At 36.2% G+C, this 14,397-nt stretch overlaps 1 protein-coding gene across 1 annotated transcript in view; it reads right to left on the bottom strand.

The window, feature by feature from the left end:
* Positions 1–13,995, bottom strand: part of LOC115446141 (forkhead box protein O) — a 106,206-nt gene extending 92,211 nt beyond the window's left edge. The window contains 2 exon segments of the mRNA XM_030172700.2: positions 6,162–6,370; positions 13,013–13,995. Of these exon segments, the coding sequence (XP_030028560.2) occupies positions 6,162–6,370; positions 13,013–13,244 (441 nt within the window). The 5' untranslated portion in view covers positions 13,245–13,995.
* Between the last annotated feature and the right edge of the window lie 402 nt (positions 13,996–14,397).

Genomic DNA, 14,397 nt, shown 5'->3' with positions numbered 1-14,397 from the left:
ACTAAACGATAGTGCAATTCTTAAGGAAGGTTTAGATTAACCGTAATTATATTACGGTTTTATATAAATTGACTAAACTATAACGATTACTGTTAAAGAGGTTGCGTGGTTGTGTTGTGGTTGAGACTTTGAGACACACCGATATCCACGCGGGCGACCGGCGAAGTCGCGGTCACAACTAGTTATTAATAATATATTATTTTTTGTTTGGAAATCACTGTCCTATGAGGTGATCATTTATTTGTTATATCTTTATACACATACATAGAAGACTTTAACCCTGAAGAAGTAGGCAATGCACAACAATTGCATCAATGTTTCATCATGTGTAACGTGTATTACATGATCTATCCCATGATATTAGGACGAGCTATATCGCGCATTTATCTATGAGAAAAAATATTATCAATGCAATAAGCGATAATCGACTTTATTCGCGGGAAGTCCCATTTGTCTTAAATTAGATTTTCGTTATAAGTAACAGTTTATAATCATGTTAAAAATTATAATGAAACGTTTAAACAAGAAAGGTACTTCAGCGGTAATAAGTGAAGGGTCAGTGGAAAATTTACCACAAACACTTACGTAAATTAGTTATGAATTTATTTCTTTACTTTTTAGTATGCAGCCTCGGTAAATATGATTGAAGTACTAACAAGCCTTGCTGACTAAATTAACCACTAGCAATTTATTTACTAGAATACAGCTACCATAATTATATGACACATTTTAAACTTTTTATAGAATTAAACCAGAGAAATAAATATTTTTCCTGTACTTTTCATAAATTACGTATCAAATCCATGTATTGCCTGCCTGCTAACTGACGGTAAACTGGTTTAACTGGCCAATAAGACCTCACTAAGTCTAACTAAGTCTTAGTCTTTTCGACTGATTATGATTACTTAATAAATAATTTGCAAATCAGCGAAAGTGAATCGATGCAAAGAGCAGTTGACGTGACCCGCATGGCGAGGTGCCGATGCGATCTGAATTTACAAGAACATTGGGAGTGACCACCCCAAAACTGCCGTGATGTATGGAAATTAATTGCACACCGTCCATACATGTAGATTAGATACAAATGTCACGATCCCAAAATTGGATTTTGTAGTTATTTCTTTATTTAAAAAAAAAATTGTTGTATTAAAAATATATTTAAAATATTGGCATAAAGGTTGGAAATTGTTTAAGGAAAACCATTTTTTTGTCATATTTGTATACATAGGTTTAGTAACGAAACGATGAAGCTCAATGTATAGAAATGATTACACAGAATGCGTGCAAATATAGCTAACCTTCGCAGTTTAGTACCCGAAAAGGTAGGCAGAAACGTTCCTAGTTCACCCACGATATGCTATACATATTTTCGGACTATGATATTATGGGAGGCAAGCTTATTACTAAATCGGGTCAAATTTCTTGCAGATTATGTGTGTTTTCCACGTAATAATTAAAGCATTAGGCAAATCACTAAATATTACTTATACTACCTTATATACTCTACAAAAACATGTTTAGACTTTAGAGCTTTCTGTAGATTAGAATAAATATAAATGGTATATTTGGATATTCATAATAGTTTTTTATATCTTTATTGATACTTAACGTAGAATTACCGCAACATTATTTTATAAATCTGCTACATATATTTTGGTGTAATATATTATACTTGTTGCGCAATTATTTAACTACTGAGAGATTATTTAATAAGTCATAATTATTTCACATAATATGCATTTCCTAAATCAATCTAATTATGAATATTATAATTTGGCTCTAATGCGTATAAATTGACGCGTATTTGAAACACACGTAATAATTAATTATTAAATAACATTTAATTATGTTATCAAATCGGATAAAAAAGATACATCACCTGGCAGTATGACACCTTACTTAAAAATAAACATAAAAATTCAATCGTAAAACTATGCATTTTGATACCTAAAAAATATTGAAATGAAGAGCGGAATATAAAGATACATTATTTATTTTCGTTATTGGCATTATACCAATAACATAAATATAACAAGTTTTATGACTTTCATTGATTTGTTAAACGCTGAACGCCTTTCTTCGGCTTACTAGCTCTGCCTCGCTTTTTGTATTGGAGGCGACGTAACTTTGTAAACTGGTCTATTAGCTAGCAAGTGCGATCGGCAAAATTAATTATTGCCACCGAGATCCAGCCGTTGCAATATTACGTACTCTCTTGTATATTGTGATCTCGAAGCGCACCTCGGTTTCGCAGCCGTAAAGTTATTTTTGTTGGAGTGTAAAAGTATACTGGAATGCATACCTCGAAAACCGCTTTCAAATTGCAAGTCGAGTTAAATGTTTTACAGGAATTGGAAATTTGTAATTTACCATTGCTCAGATAAAGATTCATTCTGGTAGCGAAACTGATAATTGATGCGTGACGTACCTTAATCAGAAAAAAAAATTTAGATACCTACAAAATTTCATGAACGCATGTCAGCAATTTAGAATTCATTCACCTTACGAGGTGGCACATCGTTCATCTCGTTCGCGTACCTTCCGCGGTGTAATGTGAGAATGTAAAGCATGAATCCAACAGTTTGCTAATTAACAGAGCACACAATGACATTAATGTGCACGCTCAATTTTCAACTCTATGACATTACATTTAATTGACGTAATTGCGTACACACGTGTAAAGTCTGAATGGGCATTGTATGCGCAAACATTAATCAATGCCATGGGTATGGGTTGTGAAGGTCACCGAGTTCGCGGCGCTTCGCGGGAATCCTCAATATACTAGATAGACAACTTCAATTGGTTGAATATTAGGACCGAATAACTTAGAGTGAGACGAAATATTCAACGCTTTTATAGAAGCCAGTCATGTGACCACGCGATTTATACAATTCGAGAATGTCAAATGATATTGTCTACATCGCTTTCTCGCTTTGCAAGTTCGCTCGAACGGACGTTGCGTAAAAGCAATGGACTGGTTTCAAGAGATTATTTCGGTTTCTAAAGTGTGGATCGAGTGTATAATAGTTTTTATTATCGTTTATATCGGTCGTGTCACAGCCGATTGAGATAACACACTGCCACTGCGCAGTACAGCCAAAAATGCGTAGTGTTTCTTAGAAAGACGTGGTTTAGGCGGCATTTATCTACGTACTTTAAGTGCATTGTTACCAAAGCGTGGGTAGTTGGATATATAAATTTCCTCATTAGCGTGTTTTTAAATTATAGTGTTTGTTTATGTGGCGATAATTTGACATACGCATTACAAATACGTTAAGCAAAATATGTGTATCGTTTTATAAATAACTTGTCCATATTTTCGTGCCCCCAGCCTTATCCGAAAACCAAGCAACTTAGCGTTATTTGTCAACAATTTGGTTATCATTGACAAATATTTTGGACATTTTAATCAACAAGTAGGCCTTCAGAAATGTTTCACAATTATGTGTCATTCATAAAACATCCAATTAATTTCAATAAATTATTATTAACAGTACAAACTAACGCGCCGAGAACCCGGAAAACGTTGATGGCGTGCGCTCAAATTGCTAAGCGTTCGGTCGCCAACGCCTTTGAAAATGCTAATTGTAGAACTACGGACCATAATAACTATGAATTATGTATTTCAAATGCTGTTAACCGTAATAACGGAGAGATGTCTTTAATAAATATGTATTATTAAATATAGAGATTGTAGTGTGGTTACAGACCAAAAATAGGGTTCTGACACATCACATAGAAGCGACATGTAACTAAGGTAAAATTACCCAAGGACCTACTGAAATATCAACAACTTCTCGAACATTCTACGTTCAATAGACGACAAAATTATTCATTCTGTATATCGAAATACAACTTAAAACAGAGGAAAGAAGTAGATATATTGTTCGTCTCACCAGAGTATTTTCATGTTATTACGGACGCAGGAAAATATTATCTAAACATATGTGTAACACAATACAGGCAATTATAAAGCAGAGCACATTGAACCACTCATGTATATAAGGCATATATTCCTTTACTTTGTATTAACTGTTATATACAAAAGTATACATAATAATTAGGGAAACTATTAAAACCCATAAACAAATCACAATAATTAATAGACTAAAAAAATATTATATTTTCTGGTGGTAGGATATTTTATATCCGCACGGATAGTGATCACCGTAAACAAGGTGTTAAAACCGGTGTTCTGGGATCAGCCTGTGTATATCTGGTTTCAACAGGCCGACATAATTGTGTCGACTGCCGAGGGGTAATCTTCTCTCGTCAGTCGACATTCTATTGGATCCTAGACCCTAGTGGAGTACCACTCACCATCAGGTGCTGTGGGGTCATTATGCCATGAGCGTACAAAAATAACAATAGTGTTCTTTATTAAATGAGTATAAATATATTTTCAGTTAAATTCTATAAATTGGTGGAATTAAACTAATATAAAGAAAGAATAACTTTTCCGTTGCACAACATTGTGGTTATTATCACAATATTTAGAAATGTAACAGGATGTTAGCAAAACTATTGTTACCTACGTTCAGAATCTGGGAAGCGGGTAGACTAGCAAGGATATAAATTAAATAATTTTATGATAGAATTAAATTCACATACATCACGTCTTTATTCCAGAAGAGGTATACAAAGATATATCTAGGGCACTCACTTTTTTTCATGTATGTTTCTTGCCATGATGTGATAAGGTCTATCATCATATGAAGGTCAACTCCCAGACCTACGGACTGATGCTAAGCATAATACTGATCAGTAAAGTCCAACATCACTTTGCCCGGCCCGGAATTAGAAATTGCATTATAGCTACAAATATCGTTTTAGAAATAAAATTATTCTTTGTTGCAATTCAAATTTAAAATAAGAATTAAAAATGACTAAATAACACCTGTATTCTATCTTTTACAACTGTTGGTACTATTTTTATATGCAAGGTGCACAATAAGTATAGTATTATTGACATAAATAACAAATAGAAATAAACGCTATATGTTGGACAGTGGACATGACTTCCAGCTTATCAGTATTTAAAAATAAACATTCACGCCTTTAATCGCCTATGGGACAGGCAGAGGCGCAACTAGTGCTCGGACTTTCCGCCGTGCGTATTTTCTCCCACATGATCGGAGCGAGCCTATCGCCATATAGGGCACAGATTCCAGACTACAGGCTCATACTGAGTAGAAAATCCCAATACCACTTTGCCTAAGTAAGGGATCAAACCCAAGATATCGGCAGCCACTGTTGTATCGTGATATAACTACGCTAGACAGTCGGCACGTAAAAACATACGTTTGTAATTTATAACATATAAGTAACACAGGTAATGTGTCTTCAGAAGATTTTACCTTGCATATAGTTATTTAATAAGTAAGCATTATTTACATTTTATCATCATTGACAATAGCATTTTTTTGTTTTGAAAATGCGTATTTGTATATTAACGGACGCATGAAACTAAAATGTTAGACTGCTAGCACAGCTTTATTTTACTAATAATATTATGAGCCTATGGACCTACAAAAGGGTCGCAATATTTCGGTATATCGGGTCATGACACCAGTTTATAACGATTGTCTGGTACTCCCAGTGAATCTCTATAAAATGCACATGTCTCGTTTTAGCTGCAGGAAGTCATGGCCACCCTAACCCATGAGGCTTTGAAGCTGAATACAATAGATCAGCTGACAGTGTGAAGTCATCGGGACATTTTCAAAATCGTCTCTGTTACCAATATTTACGTTTGCATTTCGTTCGAAAAACTAGCATAGTTTGCAACATGGCATGATGCCACTACTCTGTATAGATGGACAAACGCCAAATGATTCATTTTGAGGAATGCCCTTAAAAATATTTTCGAATCGTTTTCGATCATTTCAAAGAAAAGAAGTAGAGAGTAAACATGTCCATACGTTTAGACTACAGATAGTACGTTTACTGGTAGAAGTTAGATGTTATAATTTGAACTAAATTCTAATTAATCATCAATTTTGACAAAATGTTGATCTTCATTCAATGAACCGTTCTCTCTTGTGACAAAAAAATATATACGGAGTATATCGTTAAACTCTATGACAGCGCTGAAGTATTGTTCACAGATAATGTCAATTAAATGTAAAATTGTATTAACACGTTTAAATTCTTAATCTTACCTTCCATCCAGCCGAAGAGTTGCTATCGCCCTTATCTTTAAAATATGGCACATTCTGGACCATCCACTCGTATATTTGCGACAACGTAAGCCGGTTGTCTTGTGCTGAGGTGATGGCTTGAGTGATGAGATCAGCGTAGGAAAGGTTGCCCCACGCGTTACGCCGGGACGAATTTTTCTTACCGCCCACAGAGGGCAGTGGAGGCGCTCCTGAAATTCATTGTTAGTCAGTTTTCTTGGAAAGGAATTTTTAATGAGGAATGAATAATGTTATGTATTTTATGATCTTGATGCCCTGATAAGAAGGGTGGGACACTTAAGGCCATAGCCAAGATGACTGTTTACAATCGTTAATGCTAGAAAACAAAAAAATATCCATGACATATCCAAGCTATAAATCTTTCGTTTTGTATGTCATTATTTTTTTATTTAGCGGTAACAATTGTAGAAATGCGTCTTTGTTACGGCCCCTATATTACCTATCTATGTTAACTAATTAATCCGAATCATTTTTCAATCATACTCTCAATTTGATTCCTACCTAACCGAATTTTGGTCACGACGGCCAATCTCGACCAAGGAGATCAGTCAAGTATGCAGAAGAGAATGCACAAGTGTGTACGCAATACATAGGTGGACTCTCAGTTCCTTCACTTTCATAGTTCGGAGAGACGGCAATCGACCGGAAAGAGACCAAGACGAGCGAAATATCTGGATAACAACTGTATAAGTAGTTTTTTCTGTCATAGATGAGTTTGTTTCGACTAGGAAACTATTCCAGAAAATACATTATGGAAACAGGAAGACCTCAGAAATTCGCTACGTCCGCTCCCCGCTTTTCCACGTAGGTGAATAGACAAAACCGCAGCGTTCTTTACAGTTCCTTTTAATCATTTCCTAACCAAATGCTACAAGTAATAAGGAACCTGTTAGATTTTAAGATATAAAGTCTTTTCATGTGTCATACAGTAAATGGTGTTATAAATATCAATAATTATTCATATATTTGAATTTTAAAAATTATCTGTAAGTTATTATAATGTTTTAATATGTCTCCTATTATTATCTGCACGGCAGGTTTAGTCCCCTTAACATGTATATTTTTTTGTTCTATAAATATAAATTTTATGTACTTACACAGATAATTATATTAAATTTTGCAAAAGGCAAAAAATATTGTAAAGTACGTTCCATTGACGTAAATGTTTAAGTAAAATTGACCTTAAACATAAATGATTAGGTATGCTATTATTTTTAAGCCACCATTAAAATATTGAAGGTAATAAAATTAATAAAGACTATTATAACATTTAAAATTTTATAGTCATTGCATAAATTAATCTAAATGTATATTTAAATATCTACAATACCAGAGGAATCGGCGATGCGTGACTGGCCATTAACATATAGGGTCTTTGAAGGTCTCTAAAGCGTAACGATTTGGAAATATAGCAAAAATATTTCAAAAAGAACGTTGGACGCGAAAGAAAATTCCTTGCAATTTTTTATAATGCTTGTCTTGTACAAAGAATTTATATTGAAAAGTGATGTACTAAACCGTCCTCAATTCTTTCTAAAGTTTTAACTCTATCTGTTAAAGACTAACGAATACAGACAACGCTGAACTTGTGTTAAATATCTGTCATTTGCACAAGGCCTTCATTTATTTATAGAAGCATTGATAATGTTTGGCCTTGTTATACTATAAATAAAAATAAATACACGGAATATTTGCACGCATACTCCAAACCCCACAAGTTTTGAGTCGGGAGTATTGAGAAGTGGGATTACTTATCCCACAACATGTAGATACGTCACAGTTGCTGAATATACAAACTTTAATACTGGACATAATAAGACTTAACATCTCATGTCTCAGGATGGCGAACGCAGTGGAATACCATTGTTTGGTACTTTGTAATTAAATGTGTTGGATGGTGGTTTTACTGTTTATGGGCGGTCGCATCGCTTACCATCAGGCGAACGGCAAGATAGTCTCGTCATACAAAGCAATAAAAAAATAATTACAATAACAAACATGCAGCAATAGGTTTTCTACTATTTTCGTAGACAGTGATGAAGTCACGCAGGCGGCAAATCAAAAAAAAGCTAAATCATTGCTGCAAAATGAATGACAATGACAGTGTAATGTGGTTTACTCTGATTCCGAATTCGAATGGTATACGGGAAAAACCATGATGAAATAAACATTTGACTTAGTAAGATGATTGAAACTGCGGCTTTTGAAGTTCTACTACAAGCTAATTAAGTCAAAATAAATCCACCAAATGACACTACAAGTGTTTTGTTGCGTACAAATGAGATTATACTAGAAAAATCGATGCACATTTCAAAAACTGCTGCAACAGCTTTTAATGAATTAGACACAATATTCACTAATAATTTGTAAAACATTATGAAGTCAAAAGTAATGCACCAGCAACACGATACACATCAAAGTCAAGGAAAATAAGTGCAACGACCTCATGAGGTAACTATGTATACAATTACATAGTATTGCTTCGTACGTGATTATTCTAGTGCAAGTGTTATTATGGCGATTTTTATAAACTATCACCTACATTACGTAACAAGGAGCGAAGATATTTGGACTCAATAGATATGGCAATGTAATCCGTTCAGTAAGAAGTTTTGTACTGGATTTTAATACTTTTTTGGATTAGTAAGAAGTATAGGTAGGACGTAATATTCTAAAAATGAGATGTAAGATAGTAATATAAAAAGTTGCTTTTATCAATCTCCAAGTATACTTCTTAAAATGTTTATTATTACACTAGCTTTTGCCTGCGGCTCCGTCTGCGTAAATAGATTTTTTTGCAACAAATATTTTCCCGTGACAAAAAGTAGTCTACACCACTTAGGTACTCCTGAGTGCTATAGGAAGTGCATACGAAGATCCATTGCTTGTAGCTTCGTATGAAAAAAAAATTAAAATCGGTTTAGAAGTCTCTGAGATTAGCGCGTTCAAACAAACTCTTCAGCTTTATATATTAGTACAGATTTTAAATAATATGAGTTGGCAATACACTGTACCATTTTAAGCCATATTAAGATATACCTATATATTTTGATAGGCTATCAATAATATTCCTCTATGCGTTGATCGTATCAAATTGCGGGTAGATTAAAACTTTGGTATAGGGAGGGTGTACTCTATTTGCAGATCTTCATGTGATGATGGCCTATGATTGATTTATCACAAATAACAATTCAGAACACACGCAGAAATATTTGACCTCATCTAACTTTATCAGAAACTACGTTAACATTTCATTTTTATAGTCAATAATTCTTTTATCCAAAATTATGACCGTTAAGAATAATAATAGGAGGTAATTAAATATATCTAGAATAAACCGGTCATGATTGATAAAATCGTGTTTACGTTGGAATCTTAATCAATAGAAACGAAATAGAAATGATCATCAATGATTAAAATAAAAGAGTTTTCCAAAGCTAGCATATTCGTTACTAACTTTAAGGTTTGTTGTGTCCGTTTATAAGTTACTCGAGCCTTATAAATGAAATGACTATATCGATACAGGATTTTTATTCCCAAGTGAAAATTCTTCATACTGTTGGCGTTTCTATGAATATATACTAATTCTTCGTATTACTAGCGCGGAGACAAATTTGGTTTTTTTAAAAACATGAGATTTTGCGTATGAGTTCATGATAAGTAGGAGGGCAGTAAAAATTGACATTTGAAAATACGTCCCCTAAAGGGTAAGCAGGACTAAATCTCTTCAGACATTCGGCTACATTCTCTTAGCAGTCCATTGAATATTTAAATACTTTTCTTAATGGACTAATGAGCTGATTTCATTCCACAGTAGATCGGTAGTGTAATCAGTTTTACAACAAGGTTCTCCGTTAGTAGAACATGATTGTTGTATCCAACTCGAGTCTCATTATATGATGCCATTCGGTAATCCAAGATGATATTTTAGCACGTGTAACATAATTTTTCGTGGATATAAATGGAACAGGTAGTAAAAATTTAATATATAAAATGTTACCTTCCATATAAATTTAAAGAATCAAGTTTTTATTTAAAATATTCTTAACTCAAATTTAAATATCCAGTTTCAAAATTTTATGATTATTGTTGAAAGAATTATCAATACTGATAGTGAGATTCTCAAAATTTTCAGCTGGGTCGAATCTTTGGTAACGTATTTTTTGCTTTTTTTCAACAATAAAAACTGAATAGAATATATAACTTTATACTAGAGGTCTGTACTAAAATGCTCTTATTTTAACATCATTAGAGTTCTTTAGTTAGTTTACTCATAACGAGCCAGTGTCAACCTTCTCAATGATTGGAGGTATTTTCAATCGTCTTATAACAATTCTGGGGGTACAATATATTTTATATCGTTTGTGTTAAAACCCTCCATAGTGGCCCATGTGTGTCGGGTTCCGGAATCACCTTGTTTATATCCAGTTCCAACAGTCCGGCATAATTGTGTCGACTGTCGAGGGGTAATCATCTCTCGTTAGTCGAAATTCTTTTGGGCCCCACTCCACTTACCATCGGGTGTAGTGGAGTCACATTTTTGTTCCCGTATAAAAAACTGTCAACTTGCGCACATTCTTAATTAATTATACATACATCCAGATGCCTGCATTACACCTGGTTTTTTGTTACAATTGGTCTTCTACCATTACCTCGTATTATAATATATTTCGGGAAATCAGTTCTGTCAATTATAGTCATTCAATAAGACCTCCCTATGGTTCTTCTACATTTCCATTTTTGTCTATTATCTTTAATTCTATACAAACATTTACTTTATTTTTCATCTTTCAAGTAATCTTCAACAATTCCCTTTATTATAAGCATATTTCCAATATTTTAAATGCTCAATCTGACGTCTGCTTCATGTCTTACATTTTGCCACCTAGGATACTAGGAAAATAATTTTAGTTGGCACCGGGAGCCGTCCCTAAATATTAGTTACAACTTGCGTGACTTTTAACGTACAGCAGGACGTCGTTACATAACATAATACCTATAGGGTGTAACGAGTTTTAAGTCTCATGCTCGATGCTATCATTGGGAATATTATTATGAGAGGAAGCTATCATGCTAGTGGCTCAAGGACTTTGGTGTGATACAAGTAGCGATTTTAACTGACAGCTACTAATAATCATCTTTTAGGGATGCGATGTAGGAATATGGTGTAATCATTTGTAGCTAGTTATACGCCATCGTTTTATAGAATCTGATCAATTTAAATTGCTACTGTATTACAATTAATTTTTAAACGAACGTGCTTGGAACACGTGGACCAATCGTTCATACAAAATTCAATGCAACACGATACAAAACGTGTTCACGTGATTACGTTAATGATCTTTGATAGTCCAATTATGGGCTCAGGCGTTAAATCGCGGCAATTATTTGTGTCGCTTTTACCTATTTTATATCTGGTTTCGATAAAGGATGATATAGTTTTATTTTAAAAGCAATTTTAAATTAGTAAAGTTCTCTCTGTCCCGGAACTAAACCGGATTCAGGCTTTTAAACAAGAACTAAATCTTGTAATCGACCTGGCGTTAATCCTCAATTAAATTTTTATGGTATGCTATGGTTTATAGTGTAGAAAGGATCACTTAAAATTTTATTGCTATTTCTACTATTATCTTCGAGAGGAGTAACGCGTTATTTTGCAATAAGGTCAGTAGAATCTCCTCTCCACATATGCCGACATATTATCATCCTTCCAACCTAACACACAGTCAACAGGAATAATTACAATATTATTATTGTACAGGAATAATAAATTGTAGGAACTAGCTCTTGCCCAACAGGGACGATACATTTGTATTGAGTTTTCCTTCTCTTAAATTGACATTGCCAGTAAGTTTTAAGCCGCTGTGGGTACATGCTAACATGAAAATATTTTTGTCGCATTCTACGTCTCCTTGGGGCGAACGAGGAAGGTTATATTCTGTTGAACACACTGCGACTTATAAGTGCATCTTTTCTTCTACGACTTGACCCCTCTTCTTAACACAGTTTATCAAGCATGTTGCAGTAAGGTTTTAGATAATAATTTTACCAGCCGATTACCTGATATCAAGTCCCTCTCAAATATATCTTGTAAGTATATCATGAGTTGTGACATAATTGACGTGGTAAATTATGGGTCATGAAATATTATATGAAATATGTTTTATATAATATTGTATGACAAATAAATTTAAATAACATGATCACTGCGCTCATAAGTTATCCTCCTTTAAATTGAACGTGGTAATGCGTTTATCACGATTCTAAACACACTGACAACAAATGTTTACATTGCCAGAATGAGTGCCTATGTTTACGCGATGATGTTTTTAAGTTTGACTGCTGTGATTGTAATTCATACATATTTTTAAGTTCCGATAGTGCAAAAATGTAGAATCGTTTACGTGTTATCACATAGAAAAAAAATCTTACAGGTATAACAATGCATAAAAAAATATTTTTTGTTCAAGACCAAAACAAGTTTACAATGGAAATTTATTTTTTATTGCGTCCCATGTTATTTCTTTTACAGCAATTCTAATGTAATCGAATTTTTTATGCCGGTTTCCAACTCTGCAATGCAAATGTGTCCCACTAACAACAAAAAAACGTACATGTGTATAGGGTCAATCTTGACGAGGCGCGATTCGGTTCTTATCATTTGAATAGCTTTTTTAGTATCGTACACGTTCGAAACAGCGTCCTTATAAGATGTCCAACATAAATCGTATCATATTGGCCTAAATAAATCGCGATCGGGTCAAGCATATCAAGTGCAACGTTTAAGTTAATATAGTGATTGAGATATTTACCAGCCAAGTTCTGGTTGGAGTTTTTCTTGGAGCCGGTGTCGTCCACGGGGTCGACATAGTTGTCGGGCCTCGGCAGCGGCCACGTGTTGGAGCGGGCCCGCGTCTGCGGCTCGAAGCCCACCTCGGTGAGCTCGCCCAGCGGCTCCAGCTCGCCCATGGTGCCCTCTAACTCTGAAAGCCCGGTCTGCGACGACCACGGGCTCTGGTAACCGCCACCCCCTTGTATAGACATATCGCTAACTATTTCGACCAGTGGAATTTTTCGGTCGGTGTGCCAGTTCGGGCGCTCACCGGCGCGTGCCGATGCCAGCCGTTAGCATCTCAGAACGTTCTCCTTTCCGATTTTTAACAGATTTCTTTCTATTTCCAGAATGGTCGAAGCCGGGCCGCGATCCGCAGAGGTTATCTGTCTTCTCCTTATCGGCTCTGTTATTCGAAGCCAATAACATGTGGCGTCTCACTAACGTTCATAAACAGCGATGTGCGCAGAGAGCGTCAGCCGTCGGACCGTCGGACCGTTCCCGAGAGGCGATTTTCGCTAAATATAAGCGCGGGCAAGGCGGGGGCGGGGCGCGCACCACGTGAGCGACTACGCGCCGATTTTCCAATTCATCACTGGCGGGCTAGAGGCGCGATAACCTTGTAACGTGGCTCGAATCGGTCCCAAACACCGAGTATCGTATCGCCCACGATCGTCACGAGCGTCGAAGGTCCCGAAGACTTGCCGCTGCGCAAATTCCGGCGTCCTTCCGACTTGTATACGCACTTTACAACTTTTCCACACTGATAAGAGTTATCACTGGAGTCTGTGGGGGCTTGATCGCGCGTTATCAACCGTACCACCTCGCGCAAGAGTCTGGGAAACACTTGAAGTTGGTTCGCGGGAGTCCACGCGGTCGGCAACAATTGTTACTGCGTAATAAGCGATGTGATACGCGTCGCGCGACAATGCGTCCTCGTCCGCAACCGGTCGCACGTACACTGAACCGCGTCGCGAGGCGCGCCGCTCGTGCAAATTCCGCTCGGCGGGCGCCGCGCTGGCCGCGGGAGGCGGAGGGCGGCGGTGGCGGCGGCGGTGGGCGCTGATAGAGAGAAGTGGCGTCGTGTGACCGCGCTCGGTCGCCATCTCGGCCACACTCGTTCATACTCGGTTTGCCTTCGCAAATTTTTAATAGTCTCAAAATTCTTTAGTTCATTGCGTGCTGTATATGAAGCAAGTTATGTGATTACTATTTACTTGGGGCAACCTTGATGATGACGCGAGACTGACGAACTACTGCAACTCAGCGGTGTGGCGCGGCGTCGAACCCTGCGGCACTCGGTAGCATGTCAGCGCCGCGCCGCGCCGTGTCGCCTCGCATCGCGTCGCATCACGCGTGCTGCAT

Source organism: Manduca sexta, chromosome 20 (genome assembly GCF_014839805.1).
Source record: "Manduca sexta isolate Smith_Timp_Sample1 chromosome 20, JHU_Msex_v1.0, whole genome shotgun sequence".
NCBI classification, from domain to species: domain Eukaryota; kingdom Metazoa; phylum Arthropoda; class Insecta; order Lepidoptera; family Sphingidae; genus Manduca; species Manduca sexta.
This window is presented reverse-complemented; position numbering and strand designations above follow the sequence as displayed.